Consider the following 27,824-nt stretch of genomic DNA (forward strand, 5'->3'; position numbering starts at 1 on the left):
AGCTCTGAGACGATTTGGCATGGATTCCACTCATTTCCCACAAATATTCTTCATTTCTTCATCGCGAAACCATACACCAATGAGGGCAGAAATCATCTTCTCCTTTGTAGAACAATCCATTTTTTGCATTCTTCTTTTGCAAATTGACCACAGGTTCTCAATGGGGTTGATGTCGGGTGAGTTGCCTGGCCAGGGGAGTACCTGAATATTCTTCTTGTTGAATTCTGTAGTTTTTCGAGATGTATGGCATGGTGCCAGGTCTTGTTGGAACACACCTCTGCTATCCGGAAATGATTTTTGCAGCTGGGGTACGATTCTGGTTTCCAATAAGTGAATATATTTGTCAGAATTCATCATTCCCTTGATAGGTATTAATGCTCCAGGCCCTTCATGTGTAAAACAACCCCAAAACATTACTTTAGGGGGGTATTTGGGTGCTTGTTGGAGATGAGCTGCTGTTACTTTTTCGGATCCTTTCCGTACGTAAGAAACACGGTGGCCGTGGACCTCGAAATGAGACTCATCGGAAAAAAGTACATTCTTCCAGTCATTCATTGTCCAGTGTTGATGTAATTTTGCCCACATTAAGCGTTTTTTGCACATAACAGGGGTTAGCAGTTGCTTCTTAATAGGCTTACGAGCCCTTCGTCCAGCTTCCAAAAGCCTATGCCGCACTGTTGTGACGTGAATATTCGCCCCAGTGGTAGCCATTAACTCGCGGGTTAAGTCGACAGCAGTTGGTCTAGGATTTAATTTACTTTTCCTGACAATTAAACGATCATCTGCAGGTGAAGTCTTCCTTTTCCGGCCACAGTTTCCTTTTCTCTGGGGTGTGATGGATCCAGTCTCCCTGTATCGTTTTATGACCGATGTAACATTGTGCAGCAATTTGCCTCTGTGTCATAGAAGAATGCTCTGCTAATGTTATAATTTTAGACCGTTTTCGTGGAGTTGTATCCATTTGTGAAGACGACAGAATGTACACAGGATTGCAGTATTAAGTCTCCAACACAACTGAAATGCTTATAAGTACAAAAGACAGGCAAAATGTCACATATTAAAAAAAAAATAACGGTAGACCTTCAACAATGGAATTACACGTACTACAGATGTCAATTAAAGCGGTATGAGCAGCTGTGAGGCCAACATTGACAGAAAATGTAAAAATATGTCGTGTTCGGATTAATTTGCACGCTACTGTATATACATCAGTTTATCTGACTGTTCATCTGCTGCTCTTAAGAATTCTCTCACTATTATTGTGAATTTTTGTTTTAGTTGATTTCACACAGCAAAATTATTATGAAAGTATTTTCTGTCATTAATTAGAAATTTGAGTCAATGTGATTATTTTCGTAGGATTTCTTCTGTTTCTTCTATTTTCTCAATAAAAAAACTTTTCATCTCCTGCAATCTTAAAGTCGTGAGTGGATAAATAATGCGCGGTAAAAAGGGCAGAAGTCAGAAATTGGTGGTTTTGAGTTATGACCTCCATATGAATACAAAAAATATACTTCTTCAGATGGTATTAAGGGCATATGTCTATCCTCTTCCATAACGATGTAGAGCATTAATTTTTCACCCCGTCCTAATGATATTGATTCTCATTTCAAACTTTGCTTTTGCTCTACAGAAAATGTGCAATTTATGACGTGCTCTTTTTTACCTCGCATCATAGATATGAAGCTATGAGGTAGATATGAGTTATTCCTGCTTAGTGATTAATTATACAAATGAAGGGTCCACAGAAAGAACATGCTAAGTCACTTTTTTATTATTTTTGTTGCCATCTGCTAGGTCACAAGTTGAACTATCTTTCTAGATCATCCAAGCAAGTATAAGGCACAAGTCCTGTTATGGTCTCAGTGAGTCAGTCTTGGTCCAGAATTTGATAAATTTATTCATTCATAATGTTCTGCCCAAGGTCAGGTCTTTCACTGCAAACCCAGCATTCTCCAGTCTTTCATATTTTCTGCATTCCTCTTAGTCTCCGCATGTTCCATGTATCTTAATGTCGACTGTTATTTGACATCTTCTTCTGCCCCGAACTCTTCTCCCATTCACCATTCCTTCCAGTGCATCCTTCAGTAGGCAGTTTCTTCTCAGCCAGTGATCCAGCCAATTCCTTTTTCTCTTCCTGATCAGTTTTAGCATTATTCTTTCTTCATCCACTCTTTCCAACACAGCTTCGTTTCTTATTCTGTCTGTCCACTTCACACACTCCATTCTTCTCCATATTCACATTTCAAATGCTTCTATTCGTTTCTCTTCTCTTTGCCGTAATGTCCATGTTTCTGCACCTTACAATGCCACATTCCACACAAAGCACTTCACTAGTCTCTTCCATAGTTCTTTTTCCAGAGGTCCACAGAAGATGCTCCTTTATCTATTAAAAGCTACCTTTGCCATTGCTATTCTCCTTTTGACTTCCTGACTGCAGCTCATGTTACTGCTTATAGTACATCCCAAGTATTTGAAGCTGTCCACTTGCTCTACTGCTTCATTTAGAATTCGCAAGTTTACCTTCTTTATTTTTCTTGCGACAACCATGATCTTCGTCTTGTTTGCATTTATCTTCATTCCATACTGCTCACAGCTGTCATTTAGCTCAGTAGTATAATCCCTTAGTATCATCTCTCTTCTGCTAACAATGCCATATCATCAGCAAATCTTATGCAATTTATTCTTCTTCCTCCTACTATTACTTCTCCCATGTTCTGAAAACAGTTCGTCACCAAATCCTCGAAGTACGTGTTGAACAGGGTAGATGATACAGGGCATCTTTGACTTACTCCTCCCCTTGGTTCGCTTCCTTCTGATATTTCTTCTCCTATCCTAACTTTGACTTGTTGTTTCATATAAAATTACTGAACAGCCTCCTCTCTTTTCAATCCACACCAATTTTCTTTAGGATTCCCATCAGTTTATTTCAATCCACTCTGTCAGACGCCTTTTCTAGGACCACAAATACTATATATCAGTACACTTCTTTATTCTTTTCTAGGTATCTTTCACCAATTGTTCATAGCAGTCCAATTGCATCTCTCGTACCTTTTCCCTCCTGAAGCCAAACTGCTCTTCTTCCATCTGTTTTTTCATCTCAGAATATAAATGTCGATTCAGTATTTGCAGGAGAATCTTCGCTGAGTGTGATATCAGGCTGATAGGCCTGAACTCGTTACATAATTTGATAAAATGAGAGAATAAATTAATTTTACAATATGATAAGCTAATATCAAGCATAAGATTGTGCATAACTCTGAAGTTTTACATTGCTTAAAATTACAAAATGATCTTTCAAATTACAATTCCTGTTCAAAGCAGGTGAGATCATATGTCAGTGATGGAGCAATGATGGAAGGAGAAAGGTTGGATTGAAGATAGTTTGACCAAGAGTTGTTGTGATAACATGCAGTTTCAGCAGGACTGCGAAACCAGTCATACTGCCCACAAAACAGCTGATTTGTTGCGAGAAAATTTCCAGCCTGTCTCATCTCATGTAACAGCAACTTGAATCGGCTCCCGAGGTCTTATGATTTGACACTCTCTGGCTACTTTTTTTGGGAGTTTGTGAAATCCCGTGTTTATGTCAACAATCCACGAACATTTCCTGAGATCATTGGCGCAATTGGACTGTAACTGTGTGGAAAGGTCACAGAAAGAGGGATAGTATGCCAGCAGTGTTGCAGAGGACTTTAATTATCTGAGATAATGTTCAATTATTAAGTGAATTAAATGCACTTAGTACTAAAATAGAAGTATGTGTAATTTTTTTCAATAAGTAATTATTTTTATTACGAAATTAAATCCTGCGTTCTTTATGGGACAACCTATATGTGTCCTGATGTCCCTGAACTATAGTATTTTTAGCATATTGGCAAATCCCTTCTAAACGTAATATCTCCAAAGAAGAAGGGAAAATAATAAAGTCCTCTGCAAAATACTTACAGAACCTTTCTGAGGAGAACTTCTATGTGCTTTACTGAGAAGATTAGAAAAAGTGTTGTATGACGGATCTAGTTATTTGAAAATAATATAACAGGTATTAAATTAGTAGGCCTACTATATTGATTGTACATATGTATTTCTGATGCACCTGATTCTTTTATTGAAATAGAGTATGTACAGGTGTTTATATTATTAGAAATGTAACCTTCAAAAGATAAAAAAAAAAAATTACTTTTGTAAAATGGTTTGAAGAGAATGTTGAATATTGCAGAGAATATTGGCTGCAATGTTTTGAAGAATCTGTGGACAAGTTCGTCACACGAGCCATACACAGCCAACCACACAGCATGACTGCCAAGGAGCGTGCCCAGAAGTTCAAGGAAAAGTACATCTCCCGGTTGCATTACCTAAAGCATCAGCCATTGTGAGTGTGTGGATACTAGAAGCATGTTTTTCACAAAAATGATTATCATTATTATTATTAAACTGTTGTTAAAATTAAATAGTATATTTTATTGTAAACATTTTTATTCTTAAGTTCTCTGTAGTGGCCTCGGTTGTCTAATGGTTACTACACTTTCCATTGGATTCATTGTATATGGGTTCATTACCAACTGAGGGCAGAGATTATCGCTTTAAAAATAATTCTAAGTTCATTTTCTACTGGTTGAATGAATATTCCTCCCACATAACAAATTTACTGCACATGAAAGATCCTTTGTTCATTGATCTGTTTAAAGACAAAATTCTATATTCCAGCCTGCCATTATTCTGTTCTCATATTAGTCACTATTATAGCGATTGTGTAAATCTCAGGTAAGGTGGATAGATAGTCAAAATCTCACTAGTCCACAATCCTCCGTGTGTAATGATGTCCGGTGACATTTTAATATGAGTTGTACAAATTGTAATGGGATAACAATCTAACTTAGGCCATCTAGAATAACTATTAACATTATCTCCTAAAATCTATATTGTAATCACAGTTATTTTCTGATCATTGGTATCAATAAATGAAAATTGAAATTTCTTTTACTTAATTAAAAAACCATATGATGTATTCTCACCATTACCATCAAAGTCTAATGAATTGCGAAGAAATAGCACACACATAAATGAGCCATTGAGAACAGAAGTGTTGTAAGTCAAAATTGAGTAATGAGGTTTAAAGTAAAAGTTCTGTAAAATACAGCGCAAAGTAGCAAATGTTCTTTTTTTTTTTTTAAGTTCAAAATAAGACACGATCCTTTCCTGGATCAGAATATTATTGGGCGGAAATAAATAATTGATTAAATGGCGATCTTACTCGTGTTAATTATGTAAGCATGTGCGGCTTACAGCTGTTTCGGTGCTACTTGACACCATCCTCAGAGCCTTCTGTGTCTCGGCGTCATCTCAACTTTGCTGCCTGTTGTGTGGGTGCGTTTGTGTGATGAAGAGTTGTGTCAAATAGTGTGTGTGTTCTGAAATTGATCTGTATGTTGACTATTTGATTAGGGTGTGTTTTAGTGTGTCTGTATAGGCAGCGAAGTTGAGATGACGCCGAGACACAGAAGGCTCTGAGGATGGTGTCAAGTGGCACCGAAACAACTGTAAGCCACACATGCTTACATAATTAACAAGAGTAAGATCGCCATTTAATCAATTATTTATATTCAAGTGTTAAAAGTAGTGTACGAAAGATTCAACATGGACGGAAATAAATGTTCAAACTTCAAAACTATTGTACGCAATATTATTTCGCGACAGTAAAACATACCAGAATATTGCAGAATAAAATTAAGTCTTCACGATCATCATAACTGTATTAGCCAGAGTCAGGTGTGCTCAATGAAGAACCTTAAGTTTAAAAATGCAGAATAGTCAGTATCTGATATTGGTGAAATAGCTAATATAATTACTGCTTCATTCTTGAGGATTATTTCCTTCTGCACTACAGTCCAGAAACTAAGCCTTCAGTTAAAAGTTGCTAATTGAGTTGATATTGAGGCGTAAAAACCATAATGACATTGGATTTGTGTTGCAGTGCATATGGTAACCTATCTGTGCGGAGCCTGCTGGACACTATAGAGCACTGCATGAAGGAGTTTGACTTTCCTGACCCCTACCTGCTGGTAAGAATGATCATATGCTAACATGTTTATCTCCCGTGAATGATAACCCATCCTATTTTATAAGAGATTGTCAAGCGTTATGAAGGTTAATCACTTTATATTGCTATATCTAAAGACTTAAAACATCAGTGTTAAAACCAGGGTTTCGCACAGTTTCTTGCTTTGTGTCACAGAGTGAATTCAATAGTGTTACTTACTTACAAATGGCTTTTAAGGAACCCACAGGTTCATTGCTGCCCTCACATAAGCTTGCCATCTGTTCCTATCCTGAGCAAGATTAATCCATTCTCTATCGTCATATCCCTCTCCCTCAAATCCATTTTAATATTATCCTCCCATCTACGTCTCGGCCTCCCTTTTCCCTCCGGCCTCCCAACTAACACTCTATATGCATTTCTGGATCCGCCCATATGAGCTACATGCCCTGCCCATCTCAAACATCTGGATTTAATGTTCCTAATTATGTCAAGTGCAGTTCTGTGTTGTGTGACTTTTTCCATTCTCCTGTAACTTCATCCCTATTAGGCCCAAATATTTTCCTAAGAACCTTATTCTCAAACACCCTTAATTTCTGTTCCTCTCTCAAAGTGAGAGTCCAAGTTTCACAACCGGTAATATAACTGTTTTATAAATTCTAACTTTCAGATTTTTTGACAGCAGACTAGATGACAATAGCTTCTCAATTGAATAATAAGACATTTCCCATATTTATTCTGCGTTTAATTTCCTCCTGAATGTCATTTATATTTGTTACTGTTGCTCCAAGATATTTGAATTTTTCCACCTCTTCGAAGGATAACTCTCCAATTTTTATATTTCTATTTCGTAGAATATTCTGGTCACAAGACATAATCATATACTTTGTCTTTTTGAGGTTTACTTCCAAACCTATCGCTTTATGTGCTTCAAGTAAAATTTCCATGTTTTCCCTAATCGTTTGTGGATTTTCTCCTAACATATTCACGTCATCCGCATAGACAAGAAGCTGATGTAATCCATTCAATTCCAAATCCTCTGTGTTATCCTGAACTTTCCTAATGGCATATTCTAGTGCGAAGTTAAAAAGTAAAGGTGATAGTGCATCTCCTTGCTTTAGCCCGCAGTGAATTGGAAAAGCGTCAGACAGAAGCTGCCCTATATGCACTCTGCTGTAAGTTTCATTGAGACACATTTTAATTAATCGAACTAGTTTCTTGGGAATACCAAATTCAGTAAGAATGTTATATAAAACTTCTCTCTTAACTGAATCATGTGCCTTTTTAGAAGTCTATGAATAATATTCAATATTGTTATAGTCTTCTGAAAAGATAAAATGGTACAGTAGTAGTTCATCATTGCTTCCTGTACTGGTGATAGTATGATCATGAATTTTGAAGAAATGGTGGAATGAAATATCCCAAGAAATATTGTCCTTTTCAGCATTACAAATTGACGTTCTAGTCAGTTGACAAACAATGTACCAAAGAGCAACTTATCAGTGGTGGTTCATGCAAGAAATCAGATGTGGTTGTGCGTACTATTTTTAAATAACCATCCAAAGGGGTGAAAAGCAAGCAAACAAATACAGGGTGATTCACGAAATTCTCCCCCGATTTATTGAGGTGATTCTTGACGTTATTTGGAATAAAAAATGTAAATAAATTAATGGGATCACATTCATAATTACTGAGTTACAATACATTTTCGAAACATGTCATGGTGAATGGAGTGCTAGGCATGTTTTTTCCCTAACTACGTGCACATTGTTGATAATCGCTATTTATTAAGCTGTTATCTCTATTATTAAGTCAGCTTGAGTAGCGTAATCAGTATAACACTGGCCTTCTGTGCTCGAGGTTGTGGATTCGATCCTAGCTCAGGTTAATGGCATGTAAGTGTGCTTAAATGCGACAGGCTCATGTCAGTAGATTTACTGGCATGTAAAAGAACTCCTGCAGGACAAAATTTCGGCACATCTGTGATGCTAATATAACCTCCACAGTTGCGTCGTCAAAGAAACCATCATTTAAAAATTTATATTATTAAGCTGTTATGTTGTGTAAGTGTGGAGATTTTAATACAGTTTTTTTTTTCCTAAGCATTATGTCCCAAATATTTTTTGTGTGTTGAATTAGTCTTAACATTTCATTGTAATAATAGTATATTAATATTTCACTGTCCATGTAGCCTTATCTTTGCATTTAGAAATCAAATTGTTTGCCTCACTGACTGGTCCTGCCTGATATCTTTGTTGAGTTTATACATGTATGTATGTTGCAGCAAAAGCAAATGGAGAACGAGAAGGCTCTGGGCTTACTAGGAAAGAGACTGCAGTACCTTGACAGTCTGGAGTGGTTTCCCCGGCAAGAAGTGTTGGTCAGTTCTGTGCTGGCTGGGAACATGTTTGACTGGGGAGCCCGTGAGGTGGCTGACCTCATGGAGAACACAGACTTCGGATTTCAGGAAGCAAGCAGCAAAATACCGGGTAATTAGAAATAAATAATTTATTGGATGCATATATTTCCATCAGTATCCTCCTGGGTAGTAAAGTGGTTACTATGGTTGGTTGTCATTGTTCCTCTCATTCAGATATGAAATCCAATTGGAGCAGTGGATATTTTAAGGATGATAACAATTCTTGGCCGCCTCCTGAATGAAGTTGGTGTTGTAGAATTACAGTATTTGAAACAAACACTGACATCCATGGTCAGTGGAGAAATAGTGCAGTAGCTATTTGTGTTAATGTTATATAATGAGTATAAGCCGGTCATACATACCCCAGATAGGTCGGCCTTATAGGCTTTGACGTTAACAACTTTTGTCAGGTTTACTATGCTGCCATCTAGTTGTTACATAAGGAGTCACGTCATAATTCCCATTTGAATTGCATTAGCGACTGTACTGCCATCTCATGTTAGTTTATAGCGGACGAGTGGCGATCCTGGTAGTTGTTCTTTTCAAAGTGCAAATGATTTTGACATAGCGGTGACCTATCTGTTACATAATATATGATCTAGAGTATAAGCTTGCTGTGCATGCCCAGTAGTCTTTATTAATCATAAGCTCTTTGGCTAAATTGGACTTGCTTGGTAGTAGAATGTAACTATTCTTCATTCGATATTTTTCATTCAACCTTAATTTATCTTTATTTTGCATTGTAAGGTGAAAGAATTCATTCTGTTGTTTCAAAATTATTTGTTGTTTTTGTTCTTAACATTAAGCCATTAACACTCTTGCTCTCCAATATAAGGGAGTGATGTAGCAAAAAGTATGTGTTTGAATGTAGGCACCATATTTTTATGTTATGATGGTTATATCTTCTACATTCAACCTCCAAACTGTTTGGACGATCACACCTTCCTTTGGTTAGCGAGTCCATATGACCTAGCCAAGAGGATTGTCAGACAACTCTACCAACCATATCCCCTCTTCACCATTTAGGGGACACTTATGCATGCCATGGCAGCATGCTGAAATGGCATTTTCATCATTTTTATGGAACATTTATAACCAGTGAGGGAAGTGTGATGGTACGCGCTGATATGGAATACCGCCACTGGTTTCTATGGCCAGAAAACATACCATTAGTGAAAAATTGACATACCGTCACTAAAAAAATGTGATTCGTAAAAATTTGTTTATACTTTCTTCACAGCAAAGAGAACTGTTTGCTTCGTAAATCTAAACCACAGCCTTCTGGAACTGAATTCAACGTGTATTTAGACACGTTTATTTGATAAGTCAACTCCTGGAATGCTTACACGGGTAGTATTTCAGTATAGAAGGCTGTGGTGTAGCTTGTAGTGGCCATTATTGCCAGTTTAGTGACTATGTCATTTTTGTTGTTGTTGCACTTTTTTTTATAATCAAGTAAGGCACTTTGAAGCTTCAGCATTATTTTAAATGATAGAACTCAATGGACATTGCAAAATAATCTAGTAAATAACTGAAATTATTTTATTTAAATAGAGGTTCTACTGTAGTATCTTTTACCCATCCATAATAGCAAAAAGCAGGAATGAAAACCAATCTATCAAAAATCTTGAGCATGGCTTTAGACTTGAAATTGTTAACTGTGAAGGCAAGTACGGTATAGGCCTATTTATAATTTATTTAAATCTGTGGACTTGATGACCAGCATATTTTTCTTTAACTTTATTTGATGGAGTTTGCTTTTTAGTTTCCTTTATCATTTTACCTTTCTTCTGCAGCTCGGCCCTGGTTAGTGGATGGCCTTGATGAGTGGCTGGATCGTCTAAAAGGCCCACCTCACAAATGTGCGGCCATCTTTGTGGACAACAGTGGGATTGATGTTATTCTGGGAATTCTACCCTTCGCTAGAGAACTGCTACAGCGAGGCACGAAGGTTGGTTGATTGGTTGGTTTTTGTTACAATCCACATTAGTTGAGCTGTATGTTAATACTTTCCTTGCACTGGCATGATAATGCCAAAGCCGTGTGTCACCAGTTTTCTGGCACAGATGTTTCTATGTTTGGTAAAAACATGCCTTGGTATAAGATTTCATACTGCTAAGTAATATTCGATCACATGGTTATGAAACTTAAGGTCGTCATTCCCTTTAAAGCATGTCTGTAAAATTTGAGCTAAAAATTAAAATTATTCACGTAACAAAAAGAAATCGGAAAACTTGCATTTTGATTTTATTTTATTTGTTTAAAATGTCTGCCAGGACACTAGTGGCATTTATATATCGAGCTCCCAGGGAAAGGAAAAAGATGTTTTCCTTCAATTACAGTATATTACAAATAACAATTTTCTTTATTAATACAATGTGATGATCTTAGTTTCCATTTTAAAGGAGGACTGCTATTTGCTGATCATATTAATATTATTAATGGTGGACATGAAAAGAACAGTTGATTGTTATTTTGCTGCTTACATTCCAGAATGAGAGATAAGATAGCAGAATCACAGCATGCTATATTTGCATACGAGTATAATGTTACACATTTCTACATCATATATGGACACATCATGCTGATACAGTGCAATGTCGTGTAACTGTCGATTTTTAACAGGAATTAGCATTAATATTATTCTTCATTAATTAAGGCTATTTAGTAAAGAACTGTTTAGAGCATAGATGGGGTGATAGTAGGAGGAAGAAGAACAACAACAAAGTGCATGAGATTTGCTGCTGATATGCATTGTTAGCAGAAGAGATATGCTACTGAAGCTAAATGATAGCTGTGAGCAGTATGGCATGAAGATAGATGCAAACAAGACGAAGACTATGGTTATCAGAAGAAAATTAAAGGAGATAAACATGAGACTTCAAAATGAGGCAGTGAAACACACTGATGGCTTCAAATACTTTATAAGTAGTAACATGAGGTACTGCCAGGAAGTCAAAAGGAGGATAGCAATGGCAAATGATGCTTTTTATAGAAAAAGAAGCATTTTCTGCGGACCTTTGGAAAAAAGAACTAAGGAAGAGACTAGTGAAGTGCTTTGTGTGGAATGTGGCATTGTATGGAGCAGGAACATGGACATTATGACATTTTTTAATCGTTGCTTCTGTATTTAGTGGCAAAATTTTCTTCTGCACTGAACATTTTGTACCTGTTAATGTTAAAGATTAAACTTTTAAACTTTAACTTTAATTTTACATTTTTAGAAATATTGTAGTTATCGGTTACTTACTTACTTAACTTACTTACTTACTTACTTACTGGCTTTTAAGGAACCCGGAGGTTCATTGCAGCCCTCACATAAGCCTGCCATTGGTCCCTATCCTGAGCAAGATTAATCCAGTCTCTATCATCATATCCCACCTCCCTCAAATCCATTTTAATATTATCTTCCCATCTACGTCTCGGCCTCCCCAAAGGTCTTTTTCCTTCCGGCCTCCCAGCTAACACACTATATGCATTTCTGGGTTCGCCCATATGTGCTGCATGCCCTGCCCATCTCAAATGTCTGGATTTAATGTTCCTAATTATGTCAGATGAAGAATACAATTCATGCAGTTCTGTGTTTAACTTTCTCCATTCTCTTGTAACTTCATCCCTCTTAGCACCAAATATTTTCCTAAGAACCTTATTCTCAAACACCCTTAATCTCTGTTCCTCTCAAAGTGAGAGTCCAAGTTTCACAACCATATAGAAGAACCGGTAATATAACTGTTTTATAAATTTTAACTTTCAGATTTTTTGACAACAGACTAGATGATAAAAGCTTCTCAACTGAATAATAACAGGCATTTCCCATATTTATTCTGTGTATAATTTCCTCCTGAGTATCATTTATATTTGTTACTGTTGCTCCCAGGTATGTGAATTTTTCCACCTCTTCAAAGGATAAATTTCAAATTTTTATATTTTCATTTCATACAATATTCTCGTCACGAGACATAATCATATATATTGTCTTTTCGGGATATATTTCCAAACCTATTTCTTTACTTGCTTCAAGTAAAATTCCCACATTTTCCCTAATCGTTTATGTTGTAAAATAAACTTTAGGCAACAAATAAGCCAATTCGTATATTCATTTAGATACGTTTTCCATCTTCTAGCTTAGCAATATGTTTTCATTCTATTTACAACTTCAGATAAGCATTTTCGCTCATATTATGAACATCATCAGGTTTTCTATTTTGATAGCATTTACCTGAACACATATGACTAGGTTAAAACGTGAAATACGTATAAAGTGTAAAATACAACATTATATAAAAGAAATAAAATACTGTACATATAAAAATTGAAAGAGATTAAAATGAATAATTTGATGTTACACAATTGCATACAACTACATTTCCTTCAGTTACATAATTGCATAAAAGTCATATTATCCAGTATGGTTATCCAATGTATCTTATATCCACCTGTTGATGTCTAAGTCGCAATTAGAAACCTCTATTGTATCACAGCATTTATGCTATGTAAGTGGTTATAATCAATTTATCTGTAAAACACTAACCAATTTTTTTGTTTCGAGAAATTTGCCTGTTTATTTGCTATCACTTTATTCTATGTCAGGGTAGACCAAAATTTTTCTACTTGTTTTTCTTTCCTACTGTGTTCCCTAACATCATAAAATTACTCTGCTATAATTTTTTTAAATGTATTATGGTCTTAATTGTCTTTCTATTGTACCATTTTCCAAAGCTATTTGTAAAATTTTGTTGTATTCCAATTTATAGTTTTCTGAATTTAGTGGTACATTAAGTATTTAAACATAACTTTTTGTGCATAAGGGTGAACAGAGTCTATGTGGATGCTATGGTTTGTTGCCTTGGGTTTTCTGTATATGTTATATTCAAATTTTTTTTTTTTTTTTTGTGCGGTAATTGTAAGGTCGAGAAAGTTTATAGAATTGTGCCATTCTTTTTTAAAAGTGAAGTTTAGATTATGATGTATGTTATTAAAATATGTACTATGTGGCTGTGTATTTCATTTTTATTTTCATATATGATTGTAGTGCCATCAACGTATCTCCTGTCAAATTTTATATTGAATTATTTAGATATGTTTTCAATATGGTTTTCTTCAGTATCCTATAAAAATAGCCAAATAAACTTGCATTTGACACAATGAACAGTGACAATACTAATTTTTTCATCCATCTTACTTTATGTATGAGAATGAGTGACGAAGTGAAAGGCTGATGCAAGGAAAATCTTACCCAGCACTCTTTGCCACAAAATTCCACTTGAACTTGTCAGAACTTGAAGCCAGATCTCCAACATGGACGTTTATGTCCGAGCTATGCAACTACTGGTGTGTTAGTATAGAGTATAAACTAGTTTGATTGCTGTTCTGAAAGTATGTAGTGATGATGTTTGTTGTCAGGTGATACTTTGTGCGAACTCTGCACCTGCTCTGAATGATGTGACCCATGCTGAACTGGTGGTGATGCTGAAGCAAGCTGGTGCTGTTTGCCAGGTGATCCACGAGGCCCTTAACTCAGAGAAACTGATGGCAATGGAGACTGCACAAGCAGGACCTTGTCTGGACCTCAGGTATGTGGCTGATAGGTTCATCATCATCGCCATCATAATCATCATCATCATCATCATCATCATCATGGATCAATAATTGGCTCTCTTCTGACAAAGGAAAAATTTTACAATCTGTACAAAAGAAACCAAATGACCTGGAAAAGTACAAAAACTTGCCCAGACATGTTCAAACATTTTTAACAAGAGCCAGAACAGGTCACATTGTCACACAATTGTACCTACACCGATTTCACATTTCTGATAATCCTTCTTATCTGTGGTGTAATAATCATGATGAAGATCTGGAACACATTCTTCTATACTGTCCATCCATAAACCAAAAAAGAAGTAAATTAAAATCATCAGTACCAGTTGCAGAAGACACAGCCCTGCAGTATATATTGACTACACCCCAACTCTGGCTACTAGCAACAGGCATCTATAATGAATACCGATCAAAATACCCCTCATTTCTCGTGAAAAGCAACAACTGAATAGACTGCAGTGGATTATAGTGGACTTCATGTTGTCAGCAAACAGCTGGCTAAATTAAGAAGATTGATTCATCATCATCATCATCATCATCATCATCAATCGACATCATTGTCCATTCTTGTGTGTCAGGTTCATGCAAATTAATTGATTTCCTTATCCAGTTAAGTACAACTGTAATTGAAAAGTTCCATCACTGCTGAGTATGGATAAAAATAATCTGAGGGTAGGGGAAGAAAACCTGTGCTACACAAACAACACCCCAAAGGAACTTCTCCTATAACTCTTCAGTACAAAATCACAACCAGTTTTATGATGGTGTGTCATGATTGGCAGATTTGTAAATGAAAATGGATATGAAAGCATTGCAAAGTGTTTGAATTTAATTTTGCATGAAATATGAGACTTCCGACATTTTAAAAAGGGCTTTTGGAAATAAATATATGGGAAAAACTGCAGTTTTAATTTAATATGACAGATTTGAATAGGACTATGAGCATAAACAAAACTCCCATTCTTGCCCTGTGTGCGTGACCTTGAATACTTGACTCTCTTTTATTCTGTTATACTACACAATATAAAAAGTCAGTCTTCTCTGCTGGACCCTGTACAATGAGAATTTTTCTGCCTGGTATTCTATGCTTTTGGGTATTTCAGGATGTAGAACAGTGGAATAAGTTTATTTTTTTCTGATAATGTGAAATGGAAGGTAGTGAATAATGGGAAAATGGTAGAATATAGAAGGGGAAAATCTGTCTTCATCCTCTGCAAATTCATTTAGAATACATGGTTCTGGTGTAAAAATCTGATACACTAGAAATTCAGCTTCTTTGTTGTTACTGTTTATTGTATTCTTGAAACTAATTAATACATGAACCACGATATTAGCAGTTAATGTGAGTTTGTATTTCAGTCGCTTGAACCTGGACTTGGCAAATGCTATGATGTCACAAGGGGTTGACCTCATTGTGCTGGAAGGTATGGGGCGCGCCCTCCACACGAACTTGGAGGCTAAGTTCACGTGTGAGTGTCTGAAAGTAGCAGTGATCAAAAATCGATGGCTGGCCACGAGACTTGGGGGAGACATGTTTTCTGTGCTGTGCAAGTATGAGCGGCCCAATGAAGCAATGGTAGAAAAAAAGAGGTAGGACCCAGGGCAAAGCAGGAACATTGTTGCATTTTGAGCAGAGAGGACATATAAGTATTACAGAACTATGTTTCATGTGCTGTACAAGATATTTTGATTGTAGTTGTCCCCTACATCTGTGTCTGATCCTTGTACACAGATGTATTCTTCCAGTTCGATTGTCCAGTTTTCTTAACCATTTAGGTATTACGTTAGTTCACAAGTCGTGCATAATATTCAGCTCTTTCCATTCATGGTAGACCTACATCTTGTATCACTGCTATATCAGAAGCCTTTCAGCTCTATCATGACCTCAGAATAGAAAAATTCTTTCTCTCTGCAAATATCCATACATAATAACATGCATCTTGTCAGTTAGTTTAGGATTACTTTATTGGTGTAAGTAGAACATTTTTGTTCTGAGTTGTGATATATCTAAAATATGGAAGGTTGCAGTTCTAGCAAGAATGATGAATCAACAGCATGACAGGATGGTCATAATGGTCCATTTATATTATTGGAACTAAGTGCAATATATATTAACTAACAAACTGAAAGAGTGGAGGGACACATTAAAATAGCTTGTTCTCTACACTTTTCTACATGTATTTCAGAACTGATTAATTTAATTTCAGAAGGGGTGATTTATATTTCAGATTAATCAATTTAATTTCAGAAAGCATCATTTGTATTTCAGATTAATCAATTCTATTTCAGAAAGCGCCATATTTCAGATTAATCAATTTAATTTCAGAAAGTGTCATTTGTATTTCAGAATAAAAGTAAATTATATTTCAGAAAGCGCCATTTGTATTTCAGAAAAAGTAAATTGCATTTCAGAAGTATGAACTCACAATTTTCTATTTTCAAGATGTTTTTTTAGTTGGTTATTTAATGACGCTGTATCAACTACTAGGTTATTTAGCATTGATGGAATTTGTGATAGTGAGATGGTATTTGGCGAGATGTGCCCGAAGATTCGCCATATAGTATCTGACATTCACCTTACAGTTGTGGAAAACCTCGGAAAAACCCAACCAGGTAATCAGCCGAAGCGGGAATTGAACCCATACCCGACCACAACTTCAAACCGGGAGACAAGCGCCTCAGCCAACTAAGCTATGCCGGTGGCTCAAGATCTGTTCAATGTAAAATATTTTACAATGGTGCTTCATTGGATCACAAAGTACCGGGTATTTCAATACTGTAACTTTATAGAATCTGAAGTTCTTTTTTTCAAATGGGGTGTTATTCTTAAAAAGGTATTTAGAAGTGCCATCTGGACACATTTTACAGTAAACATCAGTAGGTTAAGAAATCAGTGCGTATATTAAAATATTATTTCATTATGCAGTTATCTGAAATACAATTGACTGAACTCAAATACAGTCGACACTTTCTGAAATACAGTTGACTCAACTGATATACAGTGCCTTTCACTGTCGAGTCGCTCATTGCACGGCAGCCGGCGATAGGAACCATTGATAACGAGCTCCCAGCACTGTGGCCAACTTTAATCCTGTCCCCTTCGTAGGAGCGCGGGAGTCATTCAGTCACTCTCACAGCAGTTTTGTTTTAGCATGGTCGTGTTTTGAAGTGCTTCATAAGAAATGTTATTTCTATATTAGCTCTAAAAGTGTTATTGTGCTTGGTATTAAATGTGATTTCTGTATTAGTGCTGTGCTATAGTTTACATAATGCCTCGACATACTTACACATTACAACAAAGAATTTTTATGCATGATTCGTATGTATTAACAAATTCTTGCAGGGAAGTTTTACGGCGATTTTTAACTGAATATCTAGGTGTGCCTGCGCCACATAGAGATTCTGTGCGAAAACTTGTCACCAAATTTAGAGAAATGGGGTCTATTCTTGATGAGAAGCAAAGGGTAAATAAACGTGTGCTTACTGAGGAGAAACTAGACGAAGTGGGAGAAAGATTAGAGCATACTCCACAGAAATCCTTCCAACGGCTTGCACAGGAAACTGAAATTTCGATGACCTCAGCATGGCGAGCTACCAAACTCTTAAAATTGAAACCATACAAGCTCACTGTTGTTCATGAATTGTTGCCACGTGATCATGAAAACAGTGTAAAGTAAAGTAAAAATAAAGTGTATGCAACGAATCCCCACACAGAAGAATTGAAAGCAAGTATCAGGTGTAAAATTGACTCTATTTTGGATATATGTAAATGCACATTTCCTAAAAAGATGCCAGAAATGTGTGGATGAAGGAGAACAACATTTCTAACATCTCATGTTATAAGGTAGTGATTACTTTTCTTTGTATTTTTACTCAATTATACATAGTCATTTTCATTGTAATTGTATATTTGTACTGAATTGGCTGCAGGGGGTAACATCGGTTGCTATCACCGGCTGCCGTGCAACAAGCGACTCGACAGTGAAAGGCACTGTACAGTTGATGCTTTCTGAAATACATTTGACTTACCTGATAACAAATGATGTTTTCTGAAATACCTTTGATTTATCTGATATATAAATGATGCATTCTGAAATATATCTGGAAAAGGTGTAGATCATTACTTTCATATATGATGCGCACATTGAGAAGTGAAATACTTTAATGGATAAAGTATGTCAATTATTTTACATATTTACTTCAGTGAATATGCATATAATGTGAACGTTATTTTTCTAGTCATTTAGAACAATAATGCACACAATAACAATGCTGTTTATAAACTTTACACAAGTGACAGACACATTCTTTCGTGAAGTTGTACACAAAGTCCTCTCCCCCCAAAATGGGGAAGGAAAAGGGAAATGTGAAAGCTCTCCATTATTTTAAGTCCACCAAGTTTAGTTTACACTGATCCCTAACAGTGACAGCCTTTCAACAAAACAGCAGTTGTAATATCGTCTACATCTCGAACATGAGTACACAATGACACTGTTAAAATACATGATTTCATCCATTAATGTGTATCCTACAGATAGGGTGACCAAATTGTCATCAGTAAAAAAGAGGACATTATTCGAGAAAAGAGGACAGAAAAAGTGTACTTAGATTTAGGCTTACGCCTATATTATACTTTAATTTATGTCAATATCTATTTTATTACAAAATATTTACAGTACAGATTTAAGTCTGTAACACACTAAAGCGAGAAATGCGTAATGCATTTGTTGAGCTATGGAAAATGCTTTCCTTTGGCATGGAGTAACGCTTGAAATAAGGCATAGCTGACATTGGTCGGCTAGCAATTTTTTTAAAACATAGTTACCCCACTATCTGTATTTTCTGCTCCCACAGGTAATCTAACCTAATTGTAGCCTATAAAATTTATATTATCTGAATTAAATTGAACAATTAATAGAAAGTCAGATGTTCAAATTTATGTAACTTTATTTCTTTCAGCGCATATCAAACCCAAGGACTTTGTATAGTATATAGTTCTTCGTATAGTGTGTTATGGGGCTTAAGGCTTATATATACTTAAAAGTATGTTAGTATCTATTTTATTACAAAATAATTATGAAAAACCTTAATAATAATGATTTTACAGTTACGTAGCTACATATGAAAGTCAAGGAAACTATAATTTATTAAAAAGGACAGAAAATATCTAATTAGATTTACATTCGCACCTGGATTTCTCGATTTACTAGCAACCTCTGAGCAACGAACATAACAAAGAGGAACAAAGAGAGTTATGATCGTTGGCAAAGAGTATATTCCGTCGTTTCTGCTGCCACCTACAGCCAAGTTACTTGAAAAAGGCGTCAAATCAGGTAATTTCAAAATATCAGGTATATAAGTTACGAAAAGGACATTTCTTGATTTTTTTTTTTAAATCCGCTCGGACCCTGGACAAAGGCCTAAAAAGGAGGACATGTCCGGACAAAAGGTGACGTCTGGTCACCCTACCTACAGATCTTTTTATAATAAGAAAGAATGTTATAATACCTGTACACACAACTATATGGAGGTCCCCAAAATTTAAAGAAAGGATTTTCCGCTCTTCAAGTCGATTCTTCCCTTTTCAGTCATGGAGCTCTCCCCAGTTTGATTTGCTTGTAACTCAGTCATTTTCTAGTTTAAATTTAGTTTCAGAGCATTAAAGAAATAATTATGTGAATGATATAACTAATTGGTTAAAAAATTGTGCAAAGAAATTGAGTATACCATTTGGGTATTTTGCTATGTTCTGGAACTTCTGGAAGTTCCACCATCAGAGCAAATTGATATGGCCTGAAGAGTCACCTGCTCTGTTGGGTCCTTTATGCTTGGCTACAATTGAAATATCTTACGTGGTCTGTCACAGCATTGCATACTGTGATAATACTAAGTGATGAGATGTGATAATCATTCTGTTTGAGAGTATTTAGTCTGCTTTTGATAGGGTGATGTTCATTGTAGCACCATTTTGTTAAATTCCACGTACAGAACTTCGTCTCATGGGAAATACATATTTTATCACTTTCGTGAGTGTTGTTTTATAGTTGACAATATTGTAAATAACCCCATCACAATTAGTTCCTTTGTTCAAAATGCATTCGGTTTATGGATCGTCAGTAAATAATAAAGTATAATGGTATTTTTCTTAGCTTTTCTGTAATGTTCTTTATTAATATAAAAGAAACGATAGTCTTAAGATCAATTCACAAAGCAATTCATTCTTAAAATATGTGAGGTATTTACATGAAGAAGCTCCTAATGGGATATCTGACTATGCAGAGAAAATCACTTTTAATGTGAAGACGACTGGATCTTCTTTCACACCATGGTGTAGACAAGAATTAGTTTGTACCCAAAAGACAAGTAATTCTGTGTTTCTTAAAAATATGTCGTCTTATAAACATAAATCAGAATTCCAAGCTAGCATTATAAACATTGGTTATATTACATTGAAATAGAGTTGGAAAGTAGATCATTCTCTTAACATTTCAAAGTTAGTTTCCTAGTCATCACCCTAACACATGGTTTGATTTTTCATAAACTTATGAAGTGTTGTTTGCAGGTTATGGTTTATAGATAATTGTATTAAATTGATTGCTTTTATAAATGTTATAATTCTCCCCTCAGAGGATTGATTATAGGCAATAAAACTGAGTCCTTTTATAATCAGTGAACATATTAATGTACTAGTTAATGTGTTTGTTGCATACTAATGACTGTTTTTGCGACTTGCAACCATCTAAACCATTTTAAAACCTATTTTTGTATTGAATTGACTGAAAATTTTCAATAAGGAAGAAGATAGTGAGTGTTTCAAGGTAAGGATTGTCCTATTCATTACAATCCCAATTCAGTTTCAGGTTTCCACATCTACATTTTCTTCCAATAGTTCCTGATATTAAAATATCCTGTGATTTATTAAGCATATGTAAAATTATTAACTGCCGAACTGCTTTTAATAATATTACAGTATGTAGTGTTCGTATGCAATGTACAAATTAATAAATTGAGCTTTCTAAAATGTTACGTAATTTTTCTCATAACATTTTTTGAATGGTATCATTCAGTTCTTTTAAAAATGTGTATAGATGTATCAGGAAAATCTATTTTTCATACATTTTGACAGTTGTCAGTAACAGAATTATTCATTATGGCCTATTAAACAGAATGAGACTCGCACTTGTAATGTTGTTATTACCTTGAAATCAAACCAGATTTTTTGACATTGCACATTGTGCTCTTAGTTGACACTAAGCATCCTGCAAACTTGGTTAAAGAAAGAAAATTAATAACAATAATATTATAAGCACGTGATTTACATTTTTGTGTTATTCAGAATGCAACATTGTTTAACAGTGTCTCAGTATGATAAAATATTATATACCTAATACAAATAGGTTAAAAATATAAGAAAGTGTTTTTTTAATGTGTGTATTATGAATGAATGTAATAATGTAAGTAAATTTATTTCATTAATATATATTGTTCCTATGGATTTATTTTGAAGACCCAAGTTGTTGATATCACATCATTCCAGGCTGCAAAGCAATGTTCTGACTTTGTAGAGTTTAGCATAGTGCTCAATATGTACAAATGTAGTGACACTGATGAACACTAGTTCTCTCCCCGTGGTGTGAACAGATATTCATCATCTCCAATGTGACTTATATTTACATATGTATTTGTTAGAGTTTATGGAAACATTACATCAGTTTGATGTTCCAGTATCCAAGTAGAAAGTTGTTTTTACAAGTTATACAGTATCAAATGTTGTCACATTGAATTATGTTTGTTTAGAAACAAATGTTGCAATCTTGATAAGATAGCATCATGTGAAAATCTCCAGTCAGGAAATGTTTTGTCACATTTTAGTAACGGGCAGAAATTGGACGTGAATGTCTGTAGACATTTAATATTCGCAATGTGTACTGATTATGGCAAAGGTGGTAATTAGACCATTCATATGATATGTAGTTGATCGCTTTATGGGAGAAAGCAGACAATATGTAAATGCAATATAGACAGCATTCTCTCCTGCTGCATTAGTCTTTAAGAATGGAACCTGGTATGTATTGCAAATAGGTTTTCTTGATAATTCTGGTACTGTACACCGTCCTAGCCCTATAACCCTGAAATGAATACAGGTCACATGCTTGGATGGCTAGATCAGAATGAATTAACGATCATTTTATAAAATAATGTTCTCCTTACTATAGGAGCTTCCAGAATCTTTAAGGTACGGTCACACGTCGCTACTTTTGCTGTGCAACTTTTGTACTGCAGCTGCAAAAGTTGCGTGTCGTGTTCACACGTAAGCCAAAAGTAGCGTGCTGCACGCTACTTTTCGTGCTGCGCAACCTGAGTGCAGCAAAAGTTGCAACTGGAGGTTGCGAGTCTGTTCACACACAAGGCGCTACTTTTGCAGCCGCAGTCATACTGCAGGTTTCCATCTCCGTGTTGACTTCTCAATATACATTTTGTGGTTATGTTCGCATTATAAATAAACTCATGCGAAAGCTTACTTATCTATTATTTGCTTTTCTGTCCTAACTAGTATTCAGAAATTGGCATTGTTTTTACTATAAAGTTTTTAAAAACGCCTATATACTTAAATGATAACCAACAGCATATTAACGTAATCAATGTTGGCAACTCTCCTGTTTGAAACTACGCTACAGAAAATTAAAAAAGTGAATTATATCGTCAGCAAATATGCTCAGACTGTGTTGTGTATTTAATAACTGTTACAAGTAATTTATTTTCATTACATCTAACATTAAAATACATCCAAACAATGAAAGTATCATTGGCACATATGGGTGGCAATACTGGTCGCAACCGCAGCAAACGTTTCAACATAACCGATATCAAAAATGCTGTGGCTGCAACCCTGAGAACCCTGTTCACACGTCGCTACTGTTAAGCTGTGCGCAGCACGAAAAAGTAGGGAGCAGCAGGTTCGGCAGCCGCTACTTTTCAGGTTGCACCGTTGTTCACACATTGCAGTACGAGAGTTGCGCAGTTTTTTGTACTGCATCGCTGCAAAAGTAGCGACGTGTGACCGTACCTTTAGTGTCAAAGTGCAGTCAGTGTTTTGAGTGAAATAATATCCGAGCCTATCACCATTTATTATCTATCTGCATCTCCCCAATCGATGCATTTTGTCTGCCCTTTACTTCACTCAACGAGGTCTCAAAGCTGAGATGTTGACTGTAGAAGCTGCTATGGGAAGAAAATGCTCTACTTTTATGGTTAGTTTGTTTATTAAGCAAGTTTTGATTTGGTTCAATGGTGTAAGAAAAATGTAAATGTATTATTTTTGAACTCCAGCATTATAAACAATTTTTATCATTAGTGGAAATCGCACATAATATACCATATTATTGTACCAGAGCCGTAAAATATTACTGTGCAAACTAAAATGTCATGACTTCTATTATGATGGCATAACTTGTGCCCACTGCCTGCTCGAACACATCCATGCATCTGATGGCTGCTTATACTGCCTGCTCAATGGTCAAACATGTAACATGAATAGAAAAAAATTGTTGCTAGATGGCAGCTCCTAACTGCCAGTGAAGTCACTTGTGGATATAGGTCCTATGTTTTATGTTTATAGTATGTGATTAAAATATTATTTTGTCTCGCGACTGTAATAACTTCTTCTTTCTCTTCATTAATCCATTATATTCTTTGCGCTTGAAAGAACAAGAAAACCGGAAAACTTTTTCTGTGTGGAATTTTCTTACATTACTAAGTAGAGGTTTTACCAATTTATCCACAAGAGTTTCTGACACAAGTTTCTGATAGTTATTATTCCTAACACACTTCAGTTTGTCACACTGGCACAAAATAGATGAACTTTTTTTTTATCATAGTTTGGAGTAGACATACGGATAAATATTGTATATTTGGTACTGCCACCTACCATTTCAGCAAAATCATTGATAGAATGGTCTTATGAGCAGGCAGTAAAATAGCTATTGGATGCATTCAAGCAGATGGTGCTTGTGCCATAAAATTAATATTATGAAAAGATTTGCCGTGTTATATTTAATACATCATTGTCATAGAAACTCCTTTTCTTCATAGATCACGATCTCAAACTACCCATCATTACAAATTTCATGTTATTTCTTTATTAATTGTTCTATAATGCTGTCGTACAAAAAATAATGTATGAAATACGTTTATAATATTATATTGTGACTTTTATTTCACACAACAATGTTGCTTTTATACACAACAATAATGGCTTTCTAAATTTCTGTATTTAAACACTCCCGTCAACAATGGGATTTCCACTCCACACAGCAACACAGTATTCGTTATTGCACTCCACAGACGACAATGACAATTCACTTGGATTATTGAGAACAACAATGTACTGCTAGTCTCAACTAATGTTCACAAAGCACTATTTACAAAACAAAACTGTCAGTTCTCAATTCACAGTTCGTTGCCTTGGCTAGTTCTTCTAGTTCATTCACTCAAGTTCACAGTATATCGAACTCAAGACTTCTAGAGACAGTCCACTGCACTCGAACTCCAGACTTCCAACTGCGTTGCTTCCGCCTGAACACCGCTCAAGTTTACTCGCTTGTCGAACCCTAGACTCTTGCGCTGATTCACAAGCTGAATTCGCTGTCCAATACCAACAACAACTGACTGGCTCCTTCTTCGTGTCTCCAATTTATCACTAAACCATAGTTTCCAGAAAGTAAGATTTCGCGAACAATCTCGTTACAGCAACCGGATCGCATGGCTTTCCGAAACTTCCAGCTTCCCCCTCTTACGTCCCTCCCATCCAGTTTGCATGGCTGCGCCGCACCACATTGCTGGCCAACTTGCGTGCTTTCCTTTTTCGCCGCCTCACGGAGCTCGCCTCATCTCCTGCGCCCCTGCCTTCTGGGGGACGAGTGATCGATTCCCGAGGCAGCTGTCACAATATGGTTAGTGTACTCGTCAAAATTAGGAAACTCGCTTTGCTCGTGCCCAAACATTGACTCGTGCCATGAAGTATAACTATAGGTTTGTTCCAGCAAGCAATTCAGAATGCGTTCCGAACTAATACCGAACTTCTTTCGACACATGCGCCAGTTATGTACGGTGTCAGAACTAGTTCAGGATTTTACGTTGTATGTTCTTTTCAAGGCCTTCGGAGTATCTTCTAATATTAAAATTGATATTCATCTTCCAAACTTAATTCGTCATAAAATATATCACTGTCACCTTCCAAATCACTCATGATCGACTATTTTTTTTTTTACCTGCCTAGTCTTGAAGCATTTTAACCATAACTTCATATTAAACCATATGTGCATGCGTCAACAGTTCAGAATTTTCAGTTCTGCTCTTAATCGGGAACCAATTTCACTTGTTCTGAATGCGTTCTGAAGCACATTGAAACAGGGAATTGGGAGTTCAGTATTGGTTCGGAATCAGTTCTAGTCTTGTTAGAACACACATTGGGCTACTGCGCATGAACAGGCAGTACTGAATCGATTCCGAACCATGCTGGAACCAGTGGCGCACCGTCAATGTAAGCTAAAAAGCTTAGCTTCCCCAGTTAATAATAATTTCATAATAAACCTGCAGTTTATGGAGAAAATTATTTATTAATTTTAATAGAATTTATATTTACACGTTAAATATTGTGATGCGGCAGCTCAGGATGATTTGTGATGCAGCAGTAAACAAGAAGCCTGCACACACCAACTTCCAAGCAGACTGGTTTCTTCTGTTTAATCCACCCTGCAGATTTTCCATCCCTTTCTAACTAAACTACCCTAGTCGCAAGAAGCTAGCTTTAACATTTAAAATAAGTAGTTTCAGAGTTATCCCTTTTCGTCAGTTGTGTTCAGTTGAAGTGTTAGCGTGCATTGTGGCTGATATAATAAATAATGAGCGAAATAACAGTTCCTGACACCAATTTACTTGAATTCTTTTAGGACAATTGTATTATCAAGACTGACTTACGAATAAAAGTGTGATTTAAAAAACAAATGACCGACTCCCTTGCTGTCAATGAAGGACACAACCAAAAGACAGACGCATACTTACGTAATGATACTAATATTGTGATTTCTCTAAGTATAACAGGGAGTGAGCTAATGTTATACGTATACATGTCTATTTGTTAAGAGATATGTGTAAACCGTGAAATCATATTTTACTACGTATCATTTGAGGTTATGCCTTACTGGTGTTACTTACGATGTTCCAACCAATCTTCGACTGCTGACTTGAAATTGACTACTATTTATTTTAAGACTGTATTTTTGTAATACGTTTTCTCATATTGCATGAAAGACAACTTGAGTTAGCTTCCCCTGCTCAAAATTTCGTGCTACGCCACTGGCTGGAACAAACCTATTATAAACTTGTTTCATAATATACTATTCTGCAGTCACATGCACTAAGAAATTGTTTTCAAACAAAACTTTTCAATGTGTCAGCATTTCAAGTTTCACCGTGTACTTTACATTGCAAAAAAAAAAAGGCATATGACTATTAGCATAAATCAGTAGCTTTACTTGTATTTGTTGACTTTCATACTAGGAAAACTGGGAACATGGATACAGCATCTTGTCACAATTTAAATTTCAGACTTTATTTATTGTATACAGTGGTTTTCAATCTTTGTTGTTATGGATCTCTCTGCATAACATCACGAGAGATGAATGTTTACAAAGGAATGATGCAGTTCCATATATTTTATTCATGTAAGTATTGAAATACTTATATGATATGGAAAGCAAAAATAATTTGTATATCTAAGTAAAATAATAATACCTTCTTTGGTGAAAAAAAAAAAATATATATATATACTACGCGACCAAGGTGGGAACTGTTTTGTTTGGTGGCGGTGCGATTCGCTTCATAACACAGTCCGTGGTGTAAAGTCCGCATCTGATGCAAAATGAAGCACATGCTGAACTGCGCTGTTTCATTATTATTAACATGCTTTATATGTTATATGTTCGTATATATAGTTAACTGTATTGTTTAGTTTTTTTTATCATATGCTTACACACATAGGAATCTATTCAGAAAACACACCACAACATCGGTGTTCGTAAAGGAGGGAACATGAATCGAAAGTAACGTAAACTAAAGAAGGTACTGTATCTATACAATATTGCATTTGATATACATTTCTTACCTTAGCATTTTAAAGTGGCTGGACTCCGGACATCATATATGAGGAAAGCACCCGGTATAAAACCATCACTACCACCAGCATGGGCTACTGTAAGTCGTTGACCTGCACTACTATTTGTATAAACTCCTAACACGTTTACGTCTTGCCAACATTTGTGGACAGTGTAATGAGTATGGAACCATGTTTCGTCCAGGTAAATAATGGGCTACTATATCAGAGCGTTCTATTAGATATTTCCTTTTATCCTTACATTTTTTGAATGCAAACCCCATGGATAGTATGAGTTTTCGTAAATTTTCCTTGCACCCTTTAAAACCTATCTCTTTCTTACAAAATTTATGCAGCTTGCCTAATATTGGAAGCTCTTTGTAGAGACCATAATATTTATGAACTTCTGTTCTTATGATACATTTGTCCATGTTGCCTAATTCAACCTTATTTGCAGGAGGTCTTCTAACTTTGTTTGGTGTCGATATTTCTACATCATGTCCTCACATTCTTTACCTTCCTTTCTAATCCTAGTAATTGTTTCCTTATTTAACTTCACAATAGCTGCAGCACGCTCTGTTGTCTTCGATAGAGATAGGAATAAACCAGTTGTCTTT

The 27,824-nt window shown here is 35.7% G+C and overlaps 1 protein-coding gene across 2 annotated transcripts in view; it reads left to right on the forward strand.

Annotated features, from left to right (window-relative positions):
* The window catches only part of LOC138696033 (4'-phosphopantetheine phosphatase), a 53,683-nt gene extending 37,097 nt beyond the window's left edge, over window positions 1-16,586 (forward strand). The window contains exons 10-15 of one of the 2 annotated variants that reach the window (XM_069820531.1): window positions 4,220-4,372; window positions 5,975-6,062; window positions 8,322-8,526; window positions 10,253-10,407; window positions 13,860-14,029; window positions 15,414-16,586. In XM_069820531.1, the coding sequence (XP_069676632.1) occupies window positions 4,220-4,372; window positions 5,975-6,062; window positions 8,322-8,526; window positions 10,253-10,407; window positions 13,860-14,029; window positions 15,414-15,648 (1,006 nt within the window). In that variant the 3' untranslated portion in view covers window positions 15,649-16,586. The remainder of the gene's footprint in view (window positions 1-4,219; window positions 4,373-5,974; window positions 6,063-8,321; window positions 8,527-10,252; window positions 10,408-13,859; window positions 14,030-15,413) is intronic. The other variant, XM_069820530.1, reaches the window with a different exon arrangement.
* Window positions 16,587-27,824: the final 11,238 nt, after the last annotated feature.

Source organism: Periplaneta americana, chromosome 3 (genome assembly GCF_040183065.1).
Source record: "Periplaneta americana isolate PAMFEO1 chromosome 3, P.americana_PAMFEO1_priV1, whole genome shotgun sequence".
NCBI classification, from domain to species: Eukaryota; Metazoa; Arthropoda; class Insecta; order Blattodea; family Blattidae; genus Periplaneta; species Periplaneta americana.